This window comes from Crocuta crocuta, unplaced genomic scaffold, assembly GCF_008692635.1.
Source record: "Crocuta crocuta isolate KB4526 unplaced genomic scaffold, BGI_CrCroc_1.0 scaffold87, whole genome shotgun sequence".
In the NCBI taxonomy this organism is placed as follows: Eukaryota; Metazoa; Chordata; class Mammalia; order Carnivora; family Hyaenidae; genus Crocuta; species Crocuta crocuta.
Window position 1 is genome coordinate 1,185,809 of NW_027532166.1, and position 27,682 is coordinate 1,213,490.

A 27,682-nucleotide genomic window follows, 5' to 3' on the forward strand; every position below is an offset into this window, starting at 1 on the left:
TAGACTTGTTTTTTTGTTTTGTTTTGCTTTTTGGGTTTTTTTTTTTTGCCTGTAAGCAGTTTTCCATTTTCGGCCTGGAATAAATGTTATTGTCTAATATTGGAGACATAATTTTTTTTAAGAATTTGTTTTTAAGTAATCTCTGCACCCAACGTGGGGCTCATAATTACAGCCCCATGATCAAGAGTTGCATGCTCCACTGACTGAACCAGCCAGGCACCCCTGAAGACATAACTCTTATTGAGTTTACAATTGATCCTCTTTTTAAGATTTTGGTGTTTGTATGTGAGTTAATTTTTATGTAGGAAGTCAAGGCAGGCCTGAGATGACCTAGGATGTAGTTTCTGCCAGGCCTGAGATGCTAGGTAGGGTTGTGCAATGGAAACAGACACTGAGTGACATGGCAGCAGGCAGACAGCTGTTCACAGATCACTGGGTTGCATGGGAGGCATGAATTTTTCCCATGTCCAACTGGTACTAGCAATAAGTTAACTGGTGTTTCTAATTTTCTTTCTCCTGGGACCATAATTAACTCCCACACTGATATGGGAATGCCATCCCCATTAGGGTGTGCAGGGGCAAGTGGCAGATAGACATACCTGGGAAGAGAATAACCTAATTTAAAACATTTTATAATACTATTTTCCAGTATAAATATTAATATTTTTTCTGGGGTGCATTTTTTCCTATAACATCATGATGTGAAATATTTATGCTACATCAGCATTTTTAGGCCTTGATAATTATATCAAATAAAATTTATGTTTTTCTTGGCTTATTACCTGGCCACCTCTCCCTTATTTCTCATAACATGGAAGATCTTAACATAGGTCACAGATCCAGGGTGACATTAGCTGATGCTCTCTGTCCCCCTTTGATGCCTCCCAGGAATGCCAGTGGCCTGGGGGACAGAGATGCCTGGACTTGAGCTGTGGAGAGAGGAAACTTCAAGCGAGAGGCGTCTCCAGGTACTGGGGCCAATCCACAGTTGATTAATGCCTGTATAGTTATCAGGAGCTAACTGACTAAACTAACATTTATTGCCCAAACTTATATTTATCCTTTTTTTTTTTTTTTTCAAGATAAAGTATGTACAATGATAATCTAGGAGCTGTGGCAATTAGTGCAGTTTGAGATACTTGACAATGGTTACTTTTCTTGATTTTTTATGGAGTTTAATTGAGGTTTTAAAATTAGAGTTTTTTTCTATTTTTTGATCTCAAGTGCAGTGTGGACATTGGATACCTATAGCATATAAAAATGCATTATTTTTTTAAATATCTATTTCAAAATAAAACATTGGGTAGTCCTGACACAGTAAAGTGAAATGAAATTCTAGAATACTATTTGACTGTCTAGTACAATCAGAGTGTTTAAAAGGCACACTTGATAGGTTACGGAGTTCTTACATCTTTTTAGTTTACTTAAATATAGATAGCATACATAAGCCCCTGATATACACATACATACACAGAGATATACACACATGTTGTGTATATTTAAGGTACTCATATATATGGGGAAAACATACAAACATTTCTTTTCCATATTGTCAAGCTGGTGTTTTAAACCATAGGAAACCAAAGTCCAAAGAAACCACTGTGATGTCTTTATGTAACAAAAAAAATGAAATTGTGTATATTTGCTTTTGTGTTTATGCTTTAATTGCAGGAAATAAAATTCTGAAGGGCACTCACATAAAACTGAGTTTAGAGTCTAAGATAAAGCTATTATGGACCACTAAACTTACCAGTATGATAACTCTGAGATAACTTACATGTACTGAAATTTTCATAAAATAGGGCTAACTTGTTTATAAATTTTCCGTTTCTGCTTTAAAGGTAACAAGGCAAAATGGTTTCAGGGTAAAGCAAGGGAGATATCTGTATGCATTAAAATAGAAGCACATATTATTAAATACTAAGTTGTTGGATGGTACTAATTTGAGGGTATATCCACTGGTTGAAGAAATATATATATTTGTATATATATATATACACACACATATATTTTATAAAGTATTATTTGTTACATTAATGTAAGGAATTTTTTTTTAATGTTTTATTTATTTCTGAGAGAGAGAGAGAGACAGCGTGAGCAGGGGAGGGTCAGAGAGAGAGGGACACACAGAATTGGAAACAGGCTCCAGGCTCTGAGCTGGCTGTCAGCACAGAGCCCGACACGGGGCTCAAACCCATGAACCATGAGATCATGACCTGAGCTGAAGTTGGATGCTTAACCAACTGAGCCACCCAGGCACCCCTGAAGAAATATATTATTAGTGTTTACTATGTAGCAGAGACTGTTCTAGGTGTAAACATAGAGTTGTGAACAAAACAGACCAGATTCTTGCTTTCATGAATTGTGGAGCCAAGGGTTAAATCAGATTGGTCAGAATGGAGATAACAAAGCAGAGTAAGTAGAGAGAATATTGGCTTTGGTATCATTCTCTATATCAGGAATGGTGTTTGGTTTTCATGTAATATACCAGCTCTCTAGACCCTCTCCTTAGCCCTGGATTGAGAAGGATTATATGTCACATTCTTGCTAGGTGGGAAAGAGAGCTGTGATTGTGCAACAATGATTGCTTCTAGGCACAGGGAGTGAGGAATGGTGGCTTGTGTACTTTGGAATCAGACAGGCCTAAGCTCAGCCCCTATCTCTGGTACCTAGTAAAAAGTAAATTTTAGGAGAGTTATTTAACTACTATGAACTTGTCCCTTCTTCTGAAAAGGCAGGGAGAATTGACACAATTGTGAAAATTAAAAACTCTGGAAGATACTCATGAAATTGATTCTCCCCATCTTTTTTCTTACCTTAGTTTTCTTACATAAACAATGGGGATACTGGGCTGGTCTGTTATTTTGAGAACTAAATCAATGAAGTAAATATGTGAAACCACTTCAATATGGTTTATAATGTGATATTACTATATGTTATATCTGGAGATGGAAGACTTTTAGGCTCTTGGGCAGCTAGGAAAAGGAAGAACTCATGAATTCTTTCAGAAGTGGGAAGTCATGGATCCCCACATTAGCAACCCAACGTTAACATAATGTAGCTACATTTTGTGTTATTGTCTCTCCTTTTTGTTATCAGCCACTAGCTAACCTGCCGCTCCTAATCGCATCTCTTCTTCACATTCCTAAGAGAGTCTGAATCAGCCCACTTGAACACTGGTATTCTTTTGGGCAGAATTTTCACACCCAGTCACATCTAGGCAGTTGGTTGACTGGCCTATAGAGTTGTTTTTGGATCTAGTGTTCACTAGTGCTTATTCTGACAGTAGTTTGTACTATTCTTGCTTTCTTTGCAGTGGCTATATGCAGGAGTTTCCTTTAGAAGGTGGCTGTGATCACTGCAGACGCTAAACTGACCTATCCTAAGAAAATGCAATGATTATTTAAAGGGATTGAAGGAATTAGGATAGACTTTATAGTGGGAGATGGCCTTTAAGATTTCTCAAGCTATGGATAATTATTTTCTCCTTTCATTTTTCTTTTAATAAGTAGCTGGTGATTTGCAGTACTTCTTGGAATTGATTGAAAATTATACTTCTTGAAGTATTTATCAGCTGATAGATCAAATTCTCTTTAGATTTTAGGCTTCCAAAGAAAAGACTCAGTAAACTTTCAGTTACTAGTAATTCAGTTGGTAAATTCTTTTTTTTTTAATATTAAATGTTTGTTTATTTTTGAGAGCGAGAGAGACAGAGCATGAGTGTGGGAGGGCCAGATAGAGAGGGAAACACAATCTGAAGCAGGCTCCAGGCTCTGAGCTGTCAGCATAGAACCTGACGCAGGGCTTGAACCCATGATCTGTGAGATCATGACCTGAGTTGAAGTCAGACACTTAACCAACTAAGCCACTCAGTGCCCCTAAATTATTCTTGATAACCCAAGATTTCACCAGTCTGTTAAGTCTTTTACATTTTTTTAATGTTTTTATTTATTTCTGAGAGAGAGAGAGAGAGAGAGACAGCATGAGCAGGGGAGGGTCAGAGAGAGAGAGGGAGATACAGAATCTGAAGCAGACTCCAGGCTCTGAGCTAGCTGTCAGCACAGAGCCCGATTCAGGGCTCGAACCCATGAACCGTGAGATCATGACCTGAGTCGAAGTTGGATGCTTAACCAACTGAGCCACCCAGGCGCCCCTTCACCAATCTGTTAAAGTTAATTTTGACTCAGACTTTGACTTGGAACTTTTTTTTCCCCTCATGTAAATCCTACTTAATTCTTCCAAGCTTCTTCCATGTTTCATTATTGGAGTTTGTGAACTATTTCTTTAATGTTCATTTATTTGTTTTGAGAGAAAGAGAGAGAGCAAGCAGAGGAGGGGCAAAGAGAGGGTGAGAGAGAATCCCAAGCAAGCTCTGCACTGTCAGCACAGAGCCTGAGGTGAGGCTTGATCTCAGGAAGTGTGAGATCATGACTTGAGCCAAAATCAAGATTTGGATGCTTAATCAACTGAGCCACCCAGGCACCCCTTGTGAACTATTTCTTAGAACTATTTGACCATAGCCAACTAGTATTAGAAGTACCTGCTAATGTTTATAATATATACTCAGTATGATTATCTAACAAAATTTAATTCTTTTTCTTCCAGGTAATTTATCCTCAACATTCCAAACTTACTGATAAGGAAGTAAGTAACATATTGCTTTGTATAGTCTACTATGGTGTTTGTGTTTGTTTTTATTGGTGTATGTGTGTCAATGTATATAGCTTTTGTTTTCTTTTTCAGAAAACCAATATTTGCTATTTGTCTTTTCCAGATTCAAATTCAGGTAACTATTTTCCATGTGGTATTTTTGTTGAATTTTATACTGAGAATGTTGATTATACTCTTAATATATGAGAATGGATTGAAATGGAATTTTAGAATGCAAACTCAATTTCAGCCTAGCAAGTCAGTGATTGTGATTCTTAGTTTTGTGTTGCCAGCCATGTCTTTTTGATTTTAGTTGTTTCAACTTTTAAAATAACTGTTATGTTGTAATGAGGTAAAACATCAAGGAGCAATAAAATGTTGAAATAGTGAAGAGGCTGAAAACCAGCAACGTTGGTATGTTTGGGGATTTATAGTAAGTAGTCTACTTTCGGTTTGGGATTTGGAAGCTGACCAAGAACTCTTTAAAAGCAGCAAGTTGAAAAAAAAAAAACAAACAAAAGAGTGAATCTGGTATGAAGCATGGCCATCAATTACTTGTAATAGTTTGTGTGAGTTAATATACGTAAAGACTTAGAATAGGGCCTGGTGTATAGAAAACACCATATAAGTGTTTGCTATTATTATTAAGCTTGGTTTTACTGGTCTTTTTAAAATTCTCCCTTTGTGTGGTCCTAATTGTTGAAATCTTTCAGGTTACCTCTTTTGTTTCACTTTCAAAACAGCTTTTCAGTCTTATAGTGACCAAAACATTCAACATTTTAGACCACACACAGCTAGAACCCTATGAAGCAGAGGCAGTCCAGTGTTCCCTTTCCTTTTGTGGTTACTTCTAATATCCTTTAAATTTAGTTTAGTTAATATGATTTGGGAGATTTGACATTTTAATTTTTAAGAGCATTTTCTCCTTTCCTTGTGAATCCTTCCAGAGTTCTTTCCTATACATTTCCAACTCAGCTTTCATGAATTATGTAAAAAAGAAATGGTATCCTGGTTAAAAGAAAATGCTTTTGAGAAATCCCAGTTGGACTTTTGTTCTAACCTGGAATTATTAGAATTTCTTAGTATGTTTGTCCATTAATGAAATAAATGATAGAGGGGTCTTATAGGACTTTTCCTCATTTTGGTTAACATTTTCCTTACAAAGTCCACACATGCAGTTCTGAATGTAGTGAGTGTTGGATAGGACTTCCAGGACTCAGGGTAATGAGTTATATGCATTGCACGCAGGGTAAGCTGACTTGATGTTATTGGAGTCCCTGTGGGTTACACTGCACACTCTTTGAGATCATAGCTGGTTTTCATGGCTCTCTTTTTCACCTCTCTGCATGAGTTTCAAGGAAAAGAAGATAATTAAATAGTATTTGGGTAGCCTTTTTCATTTTTATTTTTTATTTTAGTCAGTTTCTTCATGTACCCTTTCTTGTTAGAAGTTAAACTCCAATGTAAATCTGAATTTGTTCAGTATTTTAGTCACTAGAGTGACCTACAGGTGTTTTGTAATGCCTTTTTTGAAAGCTGCATATCAAATGAAGGAGGGTTTGTTTGATTTAAAGTACAGTGGATATTTAGAAGTGGAAATGACAAAGGGTCTTAAAAAGAGACACCTTATCATCCTAAGAGATGAATATTAATTTAGATAGCAATAGGCTGTGAGTTTTGATGTATTTGAGCGTTCTGTTCTCAGTTGTGATTATTCAAACAATTTGTTTCACTTACATATTTATGAAATGCAAGTTGGGATTCCTGTGCCACTTCTTTTTTTTTTTTTAATGTTTTTTATTTATTTCTAGGAGAGAGAGAGAGAGACAGCGTGAGCAGGGGAGGGTAAGAGAGAGAGAGGGAGTCACAGACTGAAACAGGTTTCAGGCTCTGAGCTGGCAGTCAGCACAGAGCCCAATGCGGGGCTTGAACCCACGAACCGCGAGATCATGACCTAAGCGAAAGTCGGACGCTTAACCGACTAAGCCACCCAGGCGCCCCTCCTGTGCCACCTTTGAAATGGATTTAAATTTTTCTCAAAATAGCTTTTATTGTTTTGGAAGGAAATCCAGGCACAGTGGAACAGTCTTTAGGAAAGAATCATAATCTTAAGTTTTGTTTCCATAGGGCACACTTAAAAACAGTAAAACAAGATTCAGAGTCAATGGTATATAGATAAAGAAGAATGCTTTTGGGATTCCCAATGGAATGATTTGCCAATCCTCTACTTCCTCCACCTGCTATCCATACATACCTTATTATTTCTTGACAATATTAATATATTTATTTTTTTTAAGTATATTAATAGCTCAGTGGTAGCATCTGGGATTTATTTATTTTTAAATTTAAATCCAAGTTAGTTAACATTTACACATACCTTAGATCCCATGACTTTAGAAAAAAAATTTTTGTTTGGTTTGTTTTTAGGTTTCAGTTTCTTGTTCCATTTGAGTGACTTTTATCTTTAGGAGTCTAAATTTAAAGTGTGCCTTCTCTCTGATAAATAGCTGTCAGATTTTTTTTTCCTCCCTGTTGCTTACCATTAATATCATCTGGATGTAGGTGTTTCTGAGGCTTAAGTTGTGATAGGTACACAACGACTATAATCACTATATTTTAAATATGTTCAGAGCGAAAATTCTATATATTGAAACGGAAAAATCACTTCCAAAATAGTGACGAAATAACGAAAATAATTTTGACCTGAGATTGTGTTTGAGTTCTGTTGTAAGAACATAGTTATTTGGAAAAGGATGGTGGGAGAAGGTTACAGCAATTTTCTTGGTTTAAAGTGTGTTGGTTTATTAATTCTGTTTTCTAAGCTAGTAACCATGGTTTTGATTAAACTGGAACTTACCTTAAAGCTGTGGGGGTCTTACTGAGCAGATATGCTGCTTTCTTAATACCTGCTTTTTTATCAAAGGAAAGGGTTTTTGTTGCTCTTGATCAAGAACCCATGTTAAGGTGTATTTTCATTGGAGAAGAAACTTACGTAAATTAATCCCTATACCTTGGTTTATAGAAGGAAAAAGTCATTTCCATTAAAATGTTTTCCCATTTTTAATTTAATTAGAAAGCTGTGGTGCAAATAGCATAACTTTTAGACCTTTTTGGAGTTTTGTAGAGCTTAGTGAATATGTTGGGTAAAGAATACTTAGAATTCAGTACAATTATAGCTTAGTTGTAGAGTTTTATTTTAGAATAATTTAACATAGCTGCTGGAAGTGACTTTAGAGATTATCATATGATACGCTTTTTTTGACAAGGAAATTGAGAATCTTTGGTTAAGTGACTTCTAGAATGCTAATTATTGAGAGACTTGGGACTAGATTCCTTTGATCGTGATGCCTTTGTCCTCAGGTCCCAACTTTCCCCCCATAATCACACTCATGCAATCGGCTTTCACATGCAATTATTATGTTGTTTGTGTAGAGCTGCAGTCTTTTGTTACTGACAAACTGAATGGCTCGTACTAACAGTATAGATTTATTTTTGATGAGGTTGTAGGGTATCAAGATTTCCTTGCTCTTTCTAGGTATCATTTTCTGCATAGCAAATGCAAAAAATCTGGTTGCCAATCTGTAATGCTTCCTTTCCTATCATAATGGTGAGGTCAGAATGGAGAACAAAGGTCTGGCAAGATAAGGAGTTTTTCTTTCTTCCTTCCTTCTTTCCTTTGCTTCATACCTGGTTTGGAGACCCACATGGCTTGAACTCATGACCCTGAAATCAAGACCTGAGCTGAGATCAAGATTCGGATGCTTAACTGACTGAGCCACTCAAGCACCCCAGAAGTTGATATTTCTTTAGTAACCTTTAGTGTGTGAGGGGACAGACTTCTGAAACATAAAACAGGAACCATTTACCTCAGTTGTCAAGGATAACATGGCTAAAGCTTTTTGATTTGGTGAACTATCTTCCTGACCAATTCTGTACAGCTTGTGGGTGCAGCTGATTACTGGAAAGTTCTCACAGCATGCCCATGATTTGAGAATGGAGCTGGATGGGTAGGGACTTAAGGCTATGGGAGCTTCATTACTTCTCTTTCACAAAATTCAACATTCCTTGCATTTTCCAGATGCTACATATCTGTTTCTTAAAATCCATTACATTTTCCTGCTCTATTCTAATAAATATCTCAGAAAAATTAATGTGTACTTCTTGGGGGGGGGGTTTCTTTCTTTTTTTTTTAATATTTTAAGTTTTTAATTTTAATTCTAGTATAGTTAACATACAGCATTACATTAGTTTCAGGTGTACAGTATAGTGATTCAGCAATTCTATACATTACTCAGTACTCATCACAAGTGCACTCTTTAATCACTATCACCTGTTTCACCCACCCTCACCCCCTTCCCCTCTGGCAACCATCAGTTTGTTCTCTATCATTGAGTCTGTTTCTTGGTTTGTGTCTTTTTCTTTTGTTTTGCTTCTTAAATTCTGCATGTGAGTGAAATCATACGGTATTTGTCTTTCTCTGACTTTTTTCACTTAGCATTATACTCTCTAGATCCGTCTTTGTTGTTGCACATGGCAAGATTTCATTCTTTTTTTATGACTGAGTAATAATCCATTGTATGTATGTATAATGTATGTATATGTATTGTATATATATTATCTACTCATCTATTGATGAACCTTTGGGCAGCTTCCATAATTTGCCTTTCTAAATAATGGTGCAATAAACATAGAGGTGCATATATCCTTTTGAATTAGGTTTTGTATTCTTTGGCCAAAAACCCAGTAGTGTGATTACTAGATCACAGGGTAGTTCTACTTCTGATTTTTTTTGAGGAACCTCCATATTGTTTTCCAGAGTGGCTGCACCAGTTAGCATTCCTTCCAGCAGCGCATGATGGTTCCTTTTTCTCCATATCCTCAACACTTATTTCTTGTGTTTTTGATTTTAGCCATTCTGACAGGTGTGAGATGGTATCTTATTGTGGTTTTGATTTGCATTTCGCTGTGATGAGTTATAGTGAACATCTTTTCATGTCTGTTGGCTCTTTTTTAAAAAAAAAACACAATATTTAAATGTCTTCTAAAGGGAAAAATTGAACAATCAATATATAAATCTCTTGAACTAAAACAATGGTAGCATTTTCTATTATTTCAGGTTTCATGGGTTTTCCTTATTTTTTAAACTATCTACTGTAACAAGTAAAGAAATTGACTTGACCCATCCTCCAGTCCCCTGTGTTTCTTTCCTTCACCACCAAAGAAATAATAGTTTCTTTGAGCCTGGGTGGCTCAGTCAGTTAACCAAGCTAACTCTTGGTTTTGGCTCAGGTCATGATCTCATGATTTATGAGATCAAGCTCCACATCAGGCTCTGTGCTGACAGCGTAGAGCCTGCTTAGAATTCTCTTCCTCTCCTTCTTTTGCCTCCCCTGCTTGTACCGTCTCTCTGAAAATAAATAAACATTCAAAAAATTAAAAATAAATAAATATTAGTTTCTATAATTGCAGTTAGGTATATTGAGTTGTTTTTTTAAAAACTTAAACATATTAACAAGTTTCTGCTTCCTTTATTGAGAACCACATATGTTAAGGAAATATAAGTACTTCTGTGTGTAATAGTAAATAATAAAATCTTGAGCATATTTCATATTTAATATTACCTTATTAGTTCTTAAATATAATAACCAGGAAGAATTTCAGTGACAAGCTACTTAAGTTGTCTTTGACTTTTTAGACTTTGGTCTTTTGTAATTATTGCCAGACAATTTAGGTAAAGTTTTCATGTTTAAGAGGTTTGCTAGAAATGATTAATGTTTAAAAACTTTATTAATCAAAAACCTTTTAAATTAAAATAAGAAAAATAGTGAATCTATTACTTGGGCTCTTCCTGAGTTTGCTAAATGATGTCTTTTTTAAAAAAAACTTCTCATTGTGAAATACAAAATACATACAAGGTCTAGAAACAGAACATTGCTAAGGTCTTAAAAGCCCCCACATATTCCCTCATGGCCCCTCCTAAATGCTGTTTTCCTCCTTGCTCCAAATGCAACCACAATTCTGATTCTTACAGTGATAAGTGTCTTGCTTTTCTTTATACTTTCATCACCCAACCATGCATCCCTAAACACTATAGTTTAGTTTTGTCTGCTTTAAAAAGAAGAACGAAAACTGTATAAAAGAATTTGAACTGTATACATCCTCTTGTATTTGGCTTCTTTTTTCATTAGTATGTTTGTGAGTCAACATTACATGCCAACAGTTTAAAATTTTTTTTAACTACTTGGGGAAAATGGAATAGGAAAAATAGTAAAGAAATATAGGAGTTAAGATGCATGTTTTGCTAATGGCTTTGCCTCTAACCAGCAAAGATGGCTTTGGACAAGTCACTTGAATTCTCAGGACCTCCTTTTCCTCTTCTAAAACATGATAGAGGCCTCTTAAACAATTGATAGTACCTCTTTAGCTCTAACTTTTGATGAATCTGGATAAATAAATGTTACACTATGCTATTCTTAATTACTTTCATTTTTGTGATTTTGTGTTTTGTAATTACTTAATTACTTTCATTTTTGTTTTCAATAGGTTGTCTTGGAGATACCCAGTTTTGTTTTAGATTTCGACAATCTTCTGGGAGGAGGGTGTCACTGCATTGTCTCCTGGATCATTATGACAAAGATTTACCAGTTTACTTAAAGGTTGGAAAAGTAGTAATAGAAAAATACCCATGTGAGAGGAAACTTTAGAACTCAGTTACCTCTTATAGCATTCAGAAATATTTTATTTTTGTGTTACTACTATACAATACTGCTAGATTTCCTAAGTGAGTCTAATTCATAAAGAATTAGAAACTTTATAAAGTTACTATTCTTGAAACATAAAATGCCACTGTGAATTTTAGAAGTCGATTAGAATGTTGAGGTCATTTTCTTTCATTTGTTAATACCTCTTTGTTTAGATATGGACTTGGGGTGGTACCATATAAATATCACCAAAAGTTGAAGATTCCCTACTTTATGATAGAATTGTAGTTGTCTCTTTTTGAGTGTTGTTTTCCAGTTATTTATTAAAAACAATTTTAATAATTTAGATGATTTTGGAGTATAGATTTCTGTTTGGTATTCCATCTTTACATCACTGACTGTGTGAGGAACCTTTCTTTCTGAATGTCCTATCAGCACATCCAGTATGACATCATTTGCCTAAAATCAACATTTACAGTTAACCTCCTGGTTCCAGTAATGACAGAAACCCTCTCTCCCAGTTAGCAAAGCTACTGGGAATGTCTTTCGAAATGTCTTAGAGCCATCTACTCCTCTCCATGACATTTTGCTTTTGCTATTAACAAATTCTCTTAATTGATAATAACAGTTACTATTTATTGGTGCTTCTTTTCTAGGCACTGTATTAATAAGCTTGTGTTATCTCGATAGTCCTCATAGTGTTCTGAGAGAGTTCCTTTTGTAAATGAGGGAATTGAGGGCTGATGAGGATAAGAATTTTGCCCAGACATCCCATCTTTTGTGTTTTTTTCAATGTAATATATTTTACACAGTGTTGGCAGCTGAAGTATACATATATGTTATATACAAATAAAATATAAAATGGCTATCTGTTGCTTAATGAGTAAAGAGACAATGATAGTGCTGTTTCCTTGCCCTCACTTTTTGGGCCTTCCAAAATAAGACTTTTACCTTTCCAATTTCCAACTTTATCTCCTTTCTGTACATGTGCCATATTTNGAGAGAGAGGAAGGTACAGAATCTGAGACAGGCTCCAGCTGTCAGCACAGAGCCCTAGGTGGGGCTCAAATCCATGAACTGTGTTCAGCTGTGCAATCATGACCTGAGCCAAAGTCAGACGCTTAACTGACTGAGCCACCCAGGCGCCCCTACATGTGCCATATTTTAACCAAACTGAACTCTGTACTTTTTCCTGAGATAGCTTGTATTTTTCAGTCTCTGTGTGTTTTTGTTCAAACTCCTGGCTCTCTAAATCTGGGATGTTTTTGTCTTTCTTTAAATCATATCCAACTCTTGAATGCTGAGAACAAACTGAAGGCTGATGGGGGTATGGGAGAGGGGAAGGGAGGTGATGGGCATGGAAGAGGGCACTTGTTGGGATGACCACTGGGTGTTAATATGGAAACCAAGTTGACAATAAACTATTTAAGAAAAAAAAATCATATCCATCCTTCAATGCCCCATTCAAATACAGCTGCCTCTGTGAAATCTTTACTGATCCCCACAGACAGAAGTAATCTCTTTCCTCTTGGCCTCCTGTAACACGGTGGTTTCTTCATAGTACCAGCCTTGAGGTTTGTTTTTTTCCCTCTTAGATTGTGGTCTTCTTAAGGAACTATATCTATGCATCTTTTAACTTCTGTAACACAATGCCTTGTTCAAAGTGGATGGTCAATAAATATTTGTGCAAAGAATAATAATCCAGTTAGGAACTGGGTTAAAGTTTGTTTCATTAGGATGTGAAAACTTCTTATGTTTTTTGAAATGTAGTTACTTTCAAATTATATTTTGATAAACAATTTCAGTGTTTCATTTTTATTAGGTAAAAATAGAACTGGCTATGTAAGATTTAGATTGGCATTTAACTCCTTTTTTTTTTCTTTCAAAATTTTAGATTAGGATACCTCATTTTATTAAGACCCCTAGCTCATACTTGTAGGCACAGTTTAAAAGTATATATGTAGCATTGGGGAAAACATAGAATTTGATTGTTTCCTGATGTCCATTAACTAGTACGGATATGAATAAACAACATAAGCTGAGTAAGTTATAGTGGGAAAAATCTAATTTTAGTACTTTAGTTCCAATTATTTCACCTTTGGGCAAGCTAGCAAGTTTATATCTACTGGTTACTGTCATGATTGTGTCGGTGGAAAAGCATAACTAGATCTTTGTGTATACTTCATATCTCAGTTCAGCTTTGTGTAAAGAATGTGATGTGAATAATAAAGAAAGGACAGCAATATGTATTTTTTTATTTGTTACTTCTTTCATAGAAGGATCCTGCTTATTTTTATGGATATGTGTATTTCCGACAAGTTCGAGATAAAAGTCTAAAGAGAGGCTACTTCCAAAAGGTAAATTCATATGCACTAACAGGGAAATTGTTTTTATATTGTGGCTAGAAATTTAGAAACTGTAAAGATGAAATAGTCTTTGATATTTTCTTTAAACATATTAGAACTTACATTTTATTTTTGTTTTTTTAGATGATAGACACCTGTCCCTAGATTTTTTTTTAAAAGTAGGTCTGATGCCCAGGACCAAGACCTGAGCTGAGAAAGAGTCGGATGCTTAACCGACTGAACTACCCAGATGCCCCTGTCCCTAGATTTTTAACTGGGAGTGAATTTTGCCTTTCTGCTATCTCTGTGATAGATTCCTGACTGTAAGTTATAGATCTTATATGAAATTGTCAAAAACCAAAAGAATTTGCTTAATTTCCACATTTTGGAATGAGGGAAAGAATGAACAGATGATTGTACTACTGTTACAACTAATTAAAGTCTGCAGTGTCTTTTTTTGAACAACTAAGAGTCACTAAATACACCCTTAGCAATATCTTAGTCATTACTATTTCCTCTCTAAATGTATGGTCATTTTATTTTCTTTAAAAAAAAAAAAAAAGTAGGGGCACCTGGTTGGCTCAGTCAGAAAAGCATGTGATTCTTGATCTTGGGTTTGTTAGTTTGAGCCCCACATTGGATATAGAGATTACTTAAATTGATTAATTAATTAATTTTAAAAATACCAACCAGCATTTAAAATAATAGTAGTTGGTTCTGATTTAATTACAGCTAACAGGGACACACCTTTACTTTTTGTAACTAAAATGTGCCTTGACCACTAATTGATATTGGATGGAAAGATAAAAAGTAGTTTTTAAGCCAAGTAGACTAAAAAATTGGCATAATCCATATCTGAAGTGGTCCAACTATAAACTCACAGTTTCTAAGTATATGGCTATGATCATTGAAAACTGAAATACAGCAATCATAGGTCTTAAGTTTGAAAAAGCATCACAATTTGCTCTTTCTATATTAGGAAGAGTTCATCTCGCTAATTCCTGGTACTACTGCTTTGCTGATGACAGTAGTAGTGAGGCCTTGGAAATTATCCATGACGTTTGTCTCTTTATAGGAAATTCTCTTTCCTAGAGAGCAAGAGAATCTGTGAATATGCCCTTATGCTCTTAAGGGATAATAATAAGGTTAAAGATCTTGCATTCTGCAACTGTAGTTTTATGCAATTTTTCTTTTAACTATCGACTACAAAAACTTTCTTTCAAAATCCACACTTTTTGCTGAATTTAGCTTGTTAATAATTGATTTTATAAGAAATGACAACTTTAAATTATAGTCATTAGGAAAATAAAAAATCATGTTTTCTTTTTTCTCTCCAGTCCTTGGTTTTGATCAGCAAACTACCTTATATTCATTTTTTTCATACTGTGCTCAAACAGATAGCACCAGAGTATTTTGAAAAGAGCGAACCTTATTTGGAAGCAGGTAAGTTAACCATTGTGTGAGTTAGATACTTTATGAAGGAGTTTTAAAAATTTTCCTGGAAATGGCTGATAAATATAAAGTTGACTTCCTCAAAAAATTTAGTTAAGAATTTTAAGGGCTAGAGATGCCTGGGTGGCTCAGTCAGTTAAGCATCTAACTCTTGATTTCAGCTCAGGTCATGATCTCACGGTTCATGAATTCGAGTCCTATGTTGGGCTCTGGGCTGACATCACAGAGCCTGCTTGGGATCCTGTCTCACCATTCTCTCTGCCCCTCACCCACTCTGTCTCCCTCTCTCTCAAAAAAAAAATTAAAAAATTAAAAAATATCTCTTAAAAAATTTAAAAAAATGAATTTTAACAGTTATATGTAGGAGAGAAATGAAAATCTATTCTTCTTCATCTTTACCTACAAACACAAAAGACCATTATCTTTTATTATCTCCTTTTGCAACATAGATGATGCCTGTTTATTAGGATAATAATGAACAAATAAGAAGTTGACAGCTCTGCGGGTGTTATGCTTTTGTAGCTAATTTTGATAGTAATGAGTGAATAGGAAAACTCTCTTTCAAAAAATTTATGAACTAGTTATATCTTAGAACATAGGTATATTTTGGGGTGCCTGGGTGGCTCAGTTGTTTAAACATCTGACTCTTGATTTTGGCTCAGGTCATGATCTCATGGTTCATGAATTCAAGCCCCATGTTGGACTCTGGGTTGACAGTGTGGAGCCTGCTTGGGATTCTCTCTTCCTCTCTCCCTGCCCCTCCCTCTCTCTTTCCTTCTCTCAAAATAAAATAAACTTTAAAAAAAAGAACACAGATATATTTCTGGTGAAATGTAAGATATTGTCACCACTTTTACTTCTCTGTTACCTTTTTAATTTTTGCTTTTATTTTATTTTAGAGAGAGAGAGAGAACACAAATGGGGGAGAGGGACAGAGGGGGTGAGAGAGAAGGAGAGGGAGGGGGGAAGGGGAGGGGAAGGAGGGAGGGAGGGGAACTCAAGCAGGCTCTACACTCAGCACAGAGTATGATACGGGGCTCAGTCCCACGACCCTAGGATCATGACTTGAGCCAAAATCAAAAGTCGGATGCTCAACTGACTGAGCCACCCAGGCACCCTTCTTTTATCTTTTATCTTCTGTCCTTCCTAGTATATTTTTCCTGCTCTGTAGAACATAGAGTTCTAACTTCTTTTTTTTTTTTTAATTTTTAAAATTTTAAATGTTTATATTTGAGAAAGTGTGCAAGTAGGGGAGGGGCAGAGTGAGAGAGGGGGCAGAGGATCCAAAGTGAGCTCCATGCTGACAGCAGAAAGCCCAATATGGGGCTTGAACTCATGAACCACAAGGTCACGACCTGAGCCAAAGTTGGACGTTCAACTGACTGAGCTACCCAAGCGCCCCTGGAGTTCTAATTTCTAATGGTCCATTTTTCATATTTTACAATTTGAACTTATACTAAGGAAATATTGTATTACTTTTTCAGCTTGTAATGATGTTGATCGATGGCCTGCCCCAGTGCCAGGGAAGACATTACACCTGCCTATTATGGGGGTTGTAATGAAGGTAATAGCTTTTATCATTTGTCTTCTTTCCTGAGACCTCTAGGAAGTTCATAGATGAGTTTTGCTTTTTAACTTCCTAATAATGTTCAGTGTCAGTATTGTTGTCATTTGTATGTGAGGAGTTACAGAGATCCCACAGTTCATCCTGCTGCACAGAACCATTAGTTCCACAACTCCAGGGGCCACCTGTCCCATTTCATCCTGTAGAGTTTGCACAAGGGTGTCATTTTTCTATAATACATGTAACTATAAATACAACCTTGGAGACTTCAGCAACTCCATGGCCCTCCAGAGATGGATGGCATTGTAGAATACTTGTAGAGTCGAGTATGAATTAGTAAAACTGAAAAGAAATTAGGAAAGCCATTGGTTCTTAGTAATAAATTTCTTAATGTGTGATGTCAGACCAAACATGTCCATCCTAGGATACTGTGTTTTTATTTAGTTTTCTTTTCTTTTCTTTCTTTCTTTCTTTCTTTCTTTCTTTCTTTCTTTCTTTCTTTCTTTTTTTTTGATGAATTAACATTTTGCTCTCAGGCTTTGTATGAATGTGCTCGGAATGCTTTTGCAATTCATTTTCAAGTTGGACTTATTTTTGGCAATGCTGTGTTTTTAGATGTACTCATTTCTGTAGGATGTGTTCTGTTTTTTCCCTGGGAGATTATCAAAGTAGTACTCTTAGCTCTGGGTTGAGAGTTCTCATGGTTCCCTGTGAGATTTATCCCATAATTTGGCAAGCTTGAGAGGGTGTGTTTGGGTGTGTGTATATTAATGAAGCAAAGATTGGAACAATAAACAGGAAGCGGTATGAAGTTGATGCCCTTTTTCCATTTTTCAGCACATTTGCTTCTCAGTGAGTTAGCGATTTCCATGTGTATGGGAATATGGAGATGTTGGTTCACCTACCTTCTGCTGTGACTAAAGATAAATAAGACTGTAGTTTTTAAATCTGGTATAAAAACTTTGTTTTTATGGCTTTTTAGGCATTGCTGAGTGTACTTTCTTAGTGGTAAGAATATCTCTGATCTTTTGTTGTGGTGGGACCCACAAATTATGTAAAGGACGTTCTTTTATAGTCAAAGTTAATTTCTTCTCTTTCTCTTTAAGGTACGGATTCCCACATGTCATGACAAGCCTGGGACCACTCAAATAGCGCAGTTAACTCAGCAGGTAGTGTGGTACTTTGGTAGCATAATCCAGCATATATCGTCTCTTTAACAGAATTCTTAAACTAGCAAATGTAGAGCTTCTTGGGGTTTTGGTGTATTTCTGAATATTACTGAAATATCCCATTAAATAATTTTGTAATAAGTTGATAATAAACTTTCTAATGTTTCTCAGATTTTCTTGTTTGTTATCTAGCAGACACTGGAGAACTCAGAATTTATACTCTAACTTGTGAGGACTAGGGGAAAGTACATAAAACCTCTCATCTTCTTAAAAGAATGGTCAACAGTCTTTTGTTTTTAGGAAACTCAGGCAAAAGGATTCTTTAGTTATGATTGCCTTTCATTTCCTCCACAGCCACATCTGTTCGTGGGTGGGGTTGAAGTTTTTATTTGAAATGTTTTAACTGGTATGTTAATGCTCCCATTGTGTGAATTTAATTAAAATGGAAAGCAGTAGGAAAACTAATTTTGCCTGTTATATATATACATCAACTAGTATTATGGTAATATTTTGTGCAGTTGTGAATTAATCTGTCATCTGACTTTTGGATTAATGTTTTATCCAAGGAATCTGTCATCCTTGACCTTCTACTATGTTAGGAGAGATTGCTAAGGCCCAATCTCTTTGTGGCTGCTCCTGGAGGAAGAGAATCTTAAAAGATAGGGCAACATGGCTTATTGATCACTAGATAGGTAGACATTTTTAAAAAAATCAATTTCTGTACATTTTAGTGACATCTTCTGTATTTTTTCTTTTTTATCACAGGCAGACACACATATATCTGTTATTTTACCTACTGTTCATGAGGTGGATCTTTTCAGGTAAATTTTATTAAGTGCCTTTTCTCCTTTGCTTTGTGATATTGTTTTTAATTTCTTTAGAAAATGAATGTTTTTAAATGTGGAGAAAACTGGAAAATGGTTTATCTCTGACTACATGTTACAAGCTTTGATTTCCCTTTCCAAGGGAAATTTGGATGTGGATTGGCTATTACATGGTAGAAACAAATTATTTTTTGTTTGGTTTAGTGTGAGAATGGTATTGTAATGGTGTAAGAAAATGGACTTGGTTTTTAGAGATGGATTTTTAACTATTTTGAGGTGAAATGTCATGAAATTTGTGTTTTATTTTAAAATACTTCAGTAAAGGGGTGCCTGGGTGGCTCAGTCAGTTAAGTGGCTGACTTTGGTTCAGGTCATGATCTCACAGTTCATGAGTTCGAGCCCCACATCAGGCTCTGTGCTGATAGCTCAGAGCCTGGAGCCTGCTTCTGATTCTGTGTCTCCCTCTCTCAACTCCACCTCTGCTTGTACTCTGTCTCTCAAAAATGAATAAGCATTTTAAAAAATATTTTAAAAAATAATAAATAAAATACTTCAGTAAGGGGTGCTTGGGAGGCTCAGTCAGTTAAGCACCTAACTTCGGCTCACATCATGATCTCATGGTCCATGGGTTTGAGCCCCACGTTGGGCTCTGTACTGATAGCTCAGAACCTGGAGCCTGCTTCATATTCTGTCTTACTCTTCTCTCTGCCCCTCCCCCACTCATTTTCTCTCTCTCTCTCTCTCTCTCTCTCTCAAAAAATAAATAAATGTTAAAAACATTTTTTTTTAAATACTTCAGTAAGAAGTGCCCAGCTAGCTTAGTCGGTAGAGCCTGAGACTTAAAAATACTTAAGTAAGAAAAAAATTAATTAAGTAAAAATGGTAAAATATTGTTAACTCTAGATGATATATCAAGGGGGTTCTTACACTATTGTCTTTATTTTTTTGTATGTTTGAAACTTTTTAAAATGCAAAATAAAAAAAGGAAAGAGAGAATCTAGCACATAAAAAAGAATAGGAAAAAAGTACCAATGCCTGTGCCTTACCCAGGGCAGCTGAATAGAAATCTTTGGATTAGTGCCCACGTTCCAGCTCCCGGGTGTTTCTGCTGTATAGCTCAGCCTGAGAAACCACTGCTATTGCTGAGTAGTTATTAAATAGTAATACATACAATCGAGAGTCCTGTGAAAGACTCAGAATGGGATTTTTGGTTTGATTTGTGTGTGTGTGAAATTATGTGTATGTGTGACCTTTAAACTGCATGGAGTACTACTAATCATCAAAGGATGATTAGTTCTATGTGCTTCATTTGTTTTATATACTTGGCCCTAGCACAGTCTACTTATCCCACTTCTAGGAGTTTATCCAGTAAAAAGGAAAGTGTATATCCTCACAGAGACCTATATGCAAATGTTTATAGCAGCTCTATTCATACCAGCCTAAAACTGGCAACAATGCAAATGTCCATAAGCTGGTAAATGGATAAACAAATGTGATTCTTGTATGTGTGTGGAATACTACTTAGCAATTAAAAAAAGAGAGCACCATTGATACAGCCAGTCACATAGGTGACTCTCAGAAGCATTGTGTTTGGCAAAAGGAGCTAGATTTTAAAGAGCTACTTATTGAATGACTCCATTTATAGATATTTTAGAAGAGGGACAGAAATCAGATCAGTGGTTGCCTGGAGGGTGGGAGAGGGAAATTGAGTAAAAGGGGATGAGGGAATTTTTGGAGTGATGGAAGTGTTCTATAATTTGTTAGGTGTGAATTTTACTATATATAAATGATAAATCTTAAAAATAAATTGATTTTCTTTTAAAAATGTTTTAACATTTATTTATTTTTGAGAGAGAGAGCATGTGCAAGCAGAGTAGGGGCAGAGAGAGAGAGAGGGAGACAGAGAATCCAAAGCAGGCTCTGCTCTCTCAGTGCAAAGCCCGATCCAGGGCTTGAACTTACAAATTGTGAGATCATGATCTGAGCTGAAGTCGGACTTTCAACTGACTAAGCCACTCAGGCACCCCCAAATTGATTTTCTTTTAAAAAATTAAATGTGGCATTCTTAGAATAAAGAGGGGGAGTGCCCTCCAAATAAATGAATAATTATTACAGGAAAAATATACTAAGAGGGATCCATACTGTTTGTAGTTTTGATACTTCATTCATTTAGGAATAAGTGAAGAGCTGGCACAAGTTATTATAGAATTTGATTACTTGACATGTTTTCTTTTGAACTGCTGGGTGCAAGTCTAAATGCTTTTCAGTTTGTTTTCAGTTATCTTTGCTTTCATGGTAATTAATTATTCCTACCACTAACACTTTTTACTAGGATGTATCTTTTCTCCTGATTACGAATGACGTTATTATTTTTAAAGTAGGACAAGTTAGTGTGTTGTTCTTTTTCTTTTAATTTTTAAATGTTTATTTATTTTTGAGAGAGAGAGAATGAATGAGCAGGGGAGAGTCAGAGAGGGAGACACAGAACCCAAAGCAGGCTACTGGGTCCGAGCTGTCCACACAGAGCCCGATGTGGGGCTCAAACCCACAAACCGCAAGATCCTGACCCGAGCCGAAGTCAGTCACTTAGCCAACTGAGCCACCCAGGCACCTCAGTGTGTTGCTCTTTTAATTCTTGTTGCTCAGGAGGTGAGAAAATGCAAACTTGAATAATAGCCTCACACAGAGATAGCGTTGCGCTGAGCATTTAACATCTGATGCTCAGATTAGTGCTTTGTCCAGGACAGCACTCTTCATTTTGTGTGTGAGGAGCTTACATTGTACGTTTATTCCTGTGAATAAGAGTTTGAATGTTTATCATTATTTTGAAGGTGATATTTTTATACCAAGAGTGAGCTTGAGAGCAAAGGACAAAAACCTGGAAAGAGTTTGATGCTGAGTGCCAGAGATGCAGTTGAGTGTAGAGGCTTGTCTCCTTCCTTTTACCAGGTCAAGGCTTGTTAAACTATCACACATCCATGGACCATGACTTTGTTCGGATCTCTCCATCACATAAATGGTCTTCTCCTTCAGTTTTTAAGTTGGACTTAGAAATGAGGGACAGTTTTCTGTTGAAAGAAATGGACATTATCTTGCCTAGAGTCAAGGACCTGATGATACTTGCTGTTGGTTCTTCACACAGCAGGAGGCACATCAGTTATGTGTTGTCCTGTTCCTCCTTGCCCTCGTCTTGAGAATGAAGCCATCTTGGCTTTCTACCCCATTGGCAGGACACATAACAGGAGTGTTTTTGTGTTTCAAAGAGTGTAAAAGGCTATTACTGTTACTACATAAAATGTGTCTGATGCTCTTTGATAGATGTTAGTTTCTTTTAATTTTCAAGATTATAATAACATGCTATATCATTCTGAAAAAGGTTGAAACCTTTATTAGTTATTTATATACGTATCTCTTCATTTATTTATCTATTTAGAGTAAGTTTCTCATTTTTGCCAGGGGATGGCTTTTGGCAGGGGTTGGGGATGGTAGGAAAGCTTAGCCTAAAGCGTGGCACTCCAGAATGGAGATATAAAAATAATACTGAGAGGCCTAGGTGGCTCAGTCAATTAAGCATCCGACTTTGGCTCAGGTCATGATCTCAGAATTAGTGAGTTCGGGCCCCGCATCGGGTTCTGTGCTGACAATTCATAGTCTGGAGGCTGCTTCAGATTCTGTGCCTCCTTCTCTCTCTGCCCCTCCCCCGCTCATGCTCTGTCTTTCTGTCTCTTAAAAAATGAATAAACATTAAAAAAATTTTTTTAATAATACTGAAAAAATACCCTATGATTTCCCTACAGACCTCTCATTTTAGTAATTTTATACTGCAGTTAATTAGATGCATACCATCAATATTTATTAAAGTTAGAGCTGGAGATAGGTTTCTTTCTTGAATATTTAATATTTATCTCCCCCAATAAAAGTACTTTATATAAGAGATATTGCTAGTGTACTGTAATTTCAGAGAATGCTTCATCTTATAACTGTACTTGCTGTCTATATTTGCCTTACTGATAATATATACAGTACTTGTGAGAAAAAGTAATTTACAGCTTTAATGCCTTAAGGTATTCCACTATTAAATATATACTTTCCCACATACACATACTTGCCACTTTTCTGTAAATTTGTGACTGTTTCAAAATTGTATATATATTATCCATGTAGAAGCCTGAATCATTTCTTTCATTTTATGATGTCCTGTTGTGTGGCTATCACATTTTATTTACCATTAATTCCCTGAAGGATATTTGGATGACTTCTATTTTTTTTGTCTGTTATGTATAATGCTGCTATGAACATTTGTGTATAAGCTTTTGTGTGGATATGTGTTATCTTGGTTTCCAAGATTTTCTTGTACTTTTTTTTTCCTTAGCCTTGGAATCAGCTATTTCTACAAAAAGCCTTGCCTTTTTTTAGTGGAGAATAGGATTCAGAAGCCAAAATCTGGGTACTGGTTGTGCTCATTGCTATTGGAATATCACTGATTTTAGGCCCTCTCAGTGGACAGAGCTAGGGAGTATGTATAATATATTTGTACAGGGATGCATATGTACCTACTCATATATAATACGTATACATTTTTGCATATATATTTATTTCTATATCCATGTATATTGAAAACCGTAAAGTCACACCAGTACCCCCAATTCCAATCTTATAAGACCAGATTAATTCTAATTTTCTTTCTTTCTTTCTGTATTGGTATTTCTTTTCCCTTTCTGAGGAACTACCTCCTATTATCCTTAATTTATTTACTTATTTGATGAGTCCATGTTAAAACCAGTATCTCATCGCTGCTTAAACCCTCTCCTCTGTGCAAATAACTTTCTTACCCAACTCGTGCTCTGACACTCCACACCCACCTGCCCTTCTTCATAGATGCCCTTCCTCAACCTTCTCAGGCTGTGCTCCATGCCAGATTACCCCCACGTTACCCTCCTACCCCAGTTAGGCATCTGTATTGCACATTAGGCCCCCTGTCCATATGCTTGCTTGTGCTCTAGCTCCTGATGTTAGGCCAACCCCCACAGAAAAGCCCATCTTACCCTCCAGTGCTCCTACACCTCATCCCAGACCACTTCTCCTTGCACACACCCTATTTCCCCTGCTCTTACATCGCACCATTGGACAACTTCAACATACTCTGGCTCTGATACTGCACACCAGGCTGCCCCTCCAGGCCCTTCACACTTTTTGGCCTCTGTCATCTCAAACCAGTTCACCTTCACAAATATACACCTTCCTCACCACATTTGAGTTCCAACAGCCCTACAACAAGCCACCTCCTCCATGTGAATGTCTCCCTTATCTCACATAAGCCCTCATAGCCTGCTGTGAGCCCTCATGTCTTCCTTTCTTTCCTGGCAGAGATGCCTACCATGCACCGCGTTCTGTTGGATTCAATTGTTTAGGAAAGAAAAAGGAAGAAGAAGAGCTCCTTTGCCTTATTCTTGAATTGTTTATTGTTTTGTTTTTGGGTTTTTTTCACTTCCTTCACATTTATTTTCTTGCCTTTGAATAGTCAAAACTAAATTTCCCTAATTTCTGTTTCACAAATCTGTTTTGTATTTTTGCACTTGAGCTTTTTTCTTTTTCTTTCTCTCTTTCTTGTTTAATTTTCTTGTTTTCTTCAAAATATTTACAATAGAGGGGCACCTGGGTAGCTCAGTCGATTGAGCGTCATGATCTCATGGTTTGTGGGTTTGAGCCCTGTGTCGGGTTCTGTGCTGAGCTCAGAGCCTGGAGCCTGCTTCTGATTCTGTGTCTTCCTTTCTCTGCCTCTCCCCAGCCAGAACTGTCTGTCTCCCTCAAAAGTAAATAAACTTAAAAAAATTTTTAAGGGGCGCCTGGGTGGCTTAGTTGGTTAAGCGTCCGACTTTCGCTTAGGCCATGATCTCGCGGTTGTGGGTTCAAGCCCCGCATCGGGCTCTGTGCTGACTGCCAAGCTCAGAGCCTGGAGCCTGTTTCAGTCTGTGACTCCCTCTCTCTCTGACCCTCCCCTGCTCACGCTGTCTCTCTCTCTCTCCTAGAAATAAATAAAACATAAAAAAAAAATTTTTTTTTTAAATATTTACATTAGAAATTCAAATGCAAGAAAACAATGTTGATAAAATAGGTCTACCATATGGTACGATTTAATCATTTTATATGCTTTTATTATTTGGCAGCCATTCTTTGTGTCAATATATTGCATTTCATTTTCTTTTTCTTTTTTTTTTTTTTTACAAATAGTTTATTGTCAAATTCGTTTCCACATAACACNTTCATTTTCTAAAGGAATCAGTCAAATTGATGTTTTTTAATGTGGACAAAAGAGGCTTTCTGTCTTTTTTTTTCTTATGTGTATTTATTTATGTTTTTAACTAGGTAGATTGATTGTGATTTTTATAAATAGATAAGTATTTTTTTTCTCTAACCTAGTAGGAAAAGTTGTTACCCTAATGGAGGAAATTACTAAATAAATAAAGGTCACCAAATGTCTGAGGCTAAGTCATGTACCAGAGCTGTCCTGATAGGCTTCCACCTGGTTCCAGGGCTACTGTAAAAATAGGCACCATTTCTGTAAGGGAAGGATCTGCCCAGGAAATCATTCTGTTCTTTGGCCTTAGAACTCCCTCTTGTGATTTGTTTCCATCATTTTTTAACATTGAATGCCTTGGCTTTTAATTAATTACATCCAATAAACATCCTTTGGGAAATTAATTTTTCCTGTTCTTCAAAATTTTACAATAGAAATTCAAATGTAAGAAGCACCATTGATGAAATAGGTCTATCATATGGTACAACTTAATAACTATTTTATGTGCTTTTATTATTTGTGAGCCATTATGTGTGTTTGTCAGTATATCACGTTTCATTTCCTAAAACTTGGAATGAGTCAAATTGATATGTTTTTTTATGTGGACAAAAGAGACTTATGCATCACCATATTCTAAATGAATTTGTATGTCACAGCAAGGTGCAAAGAGCTGGAAGAATCTATCAGTATGAAGTTTTTAGAATGATTATCTAACAACTTAAACAGGATTGGATAAATAACACTTCTTCTGTATAAACACCTTTCAGGTGTTTCTGCCCAGTTTTCCTTCATAGTCAGATGCTTTGGGAGCTGGTCCTGTTGGGGGAGCCCCTCGTGGTCATGGCACCGTCACCTTCAGAGTCGTCAGAGACTGTACTGGCACTTGTGAAGTGAGTATATTTGGTTCCTGATGGCGATAGTTGCAGCATTTTCCCATCTGTGATATGTTTGTACACTCGTTGCACTGATCCAGACAACACCTCTCTTGTAAGAAGGGTGTGCTCATTATAGCCCTGTTTCATGGATGAGAAAAGTAATTCAGGCTCCAGGAGGACTGGACCCATGTTTTTGGGTTTTGTTTTTTTTTTGGTTCTGTTTTTTTTTTTTTTTTTTTTGTTTTGTTTTTTTTTTTTTTTTTTTTTGAGCAAGAAACATTCATTCACTTGCACAAAGTTGGCCCCTGCAGACTTTACATGAATGGTAAGTGTCTAGTAAAAGACCTGTAACTAGGGAATGGTAATGCCAGAATTTCAACTCATCTTCTGCCCCAAGTCCCGTGTTCTTTCGAACACGATATATCGTACTCCATTCGATATAATTATGTATTTCCATTTGTCTTTCTAGTTTCCTGAAGTGAGTTTACTGTTTACTGAAATCAGTAATCCCATGTGGGTATACTGTGTGTATTGATGTTTTATAGTTATTGAGTAGGGCCTTTAATTTTTGTGTCCTTTATTGTAAATGTTCTTACTCCACAGCTGTATTTCTCCATTAAAGTACTTCAGTGACTTCCGACCTTATTTCACTATTCATGATAGTGAATTCAAAGAATATACTACTCGTACTCAAGCCCCGTGAGTAAACAAAATAACTTTTATTGACCAAGTATTTCCTATTTAATCAAATTATGTAAAATTAAATTTTGAGCTTATTGGCATCTTGATTTTGTAACAGAAGGTTTGAGGAGCTGCTTGTTTCTTGTTTTTGCTTTTGTTTTTTTTTTCTTTGAGGAGCTGCTTGTAATACTTCTACATGTCAAGTGTCAAACTTATTTTTTTTCAATGATTTTATTTATTTATTAGTGAAAGCTGTATTGTCATTAATAGCTATCTGACTATGAGTTCTGTTTTCTTGCTTTAGGCAAGAAGCATCAGTTATCTCTTATTGCTCTATAACTTCCTTTTCCTTCTTCCTCTTCATTGAATTGGCATGGAAACAGGGAAAATATTCCCAATATGTCAAAGAGGAAAAAATTATCTTACCCTTTCCCCTTTAGCTCCTTCTCTATTGCTTACCTTCTTTTCATAGTGAAATTTCTAGAATAACAACAACAAATCTCTGCTTACTGTCTCTGTCTCTACTTCTTGGCTTTCTGGTTGCTTCTTAGTCCACTGCAGCTTGATTTCTTTTTTATTTTTCAAGTTTATTTATTTACTTTGAGAGAGAGTGCACATGCTTGTGCAAGTTGGGGAGGGACAGAGAGAGAAGGAGAAAGAAAGAATCCCAAGCAGGTTCTGTGCTGTCAGTGTGCAGCTGAATGTGGGGCTCAATCTCACAACTCTAAAATCATGACCTGAGCCCAAATTGGGAGCCGGACGCTTAACCACCTGAGCCACCAGGCACTCCACAGGTTGATTTCTCCACTTCCACTAAAGTCATTCTTGCCAAAGTCATCAGACCCTCTCACTGCCCAACCTCATGCGTACAGTATTGCCCTATTTTTCCTGCCTTCCCTTTCTTAATAACACTTAAGCTGTTGAACTTGAAAGCATTTTAATCTTTGACACCTGCCTGCCTGGTGGTGCATCTCAGTCCCCCGTGCAGCCATCTCTGTCTCTGCCAGCACCTTAAGTGTTGGTGTTCTCAGGCACTGTGTTCTGGGATCTGATTTCACATTGATAATTCTTTCTGAGCAATCTTATCTCTACCCACAGACTCTGTTAACACCTGTTTATCGAT

At 36.3% G+C, this 27,682-nt stretch overlaps 1 protein-coding gene across 1 annotated transcript in view; it reads left to right on the forward strand.

Annotated features, from left to right (window-relative positions):
• Positions 1-27,682, forward strand: part of DENND6A (DENN domain containing 6A) — a 64,266-nt gene that overhangs the window by 17,779 nt on the left and 18,805 nt on the right. The window contains exons 3-13 of the mRNA XM_077776750.1: positions 889-968; positions 4,606-4,644; positions 4,744-4,786; positions 11,194-11,306; positions 13,628-13,708; positions 15,034-15,139; positions 16,633-16,712; positions 17,819-17,881; positions 18,647-18,702; positions 25,771-25,893; positions 26,482-26,577. Coding sequence (XP_077632876.1) covers positions 889-968; positions 4,606-4,644; positions 4,744-4,786; positions 11,194-11,306; positions 13,628-13,708; positions 15,034-15,139; positions 16,633-16,712; positions 17,819-17,881; positions 18,647-18,702; positions 25,771-25,893; positions 26,482-26,577 — 880 coding nt within the window. The remainder of the gene's footprint in view (positions 1-888; positions 969-4,605; positions 4,645-4,743; positions 4,787-11,193; positions 11,307-13,627; positions 13,709-15,033; positions 15,140-16,632; positions 16,713-17,818; positions 17,882-18,646; positions 18,703-25,770; positions 25,894-26,481; positions 26,578-27,682) is intronic.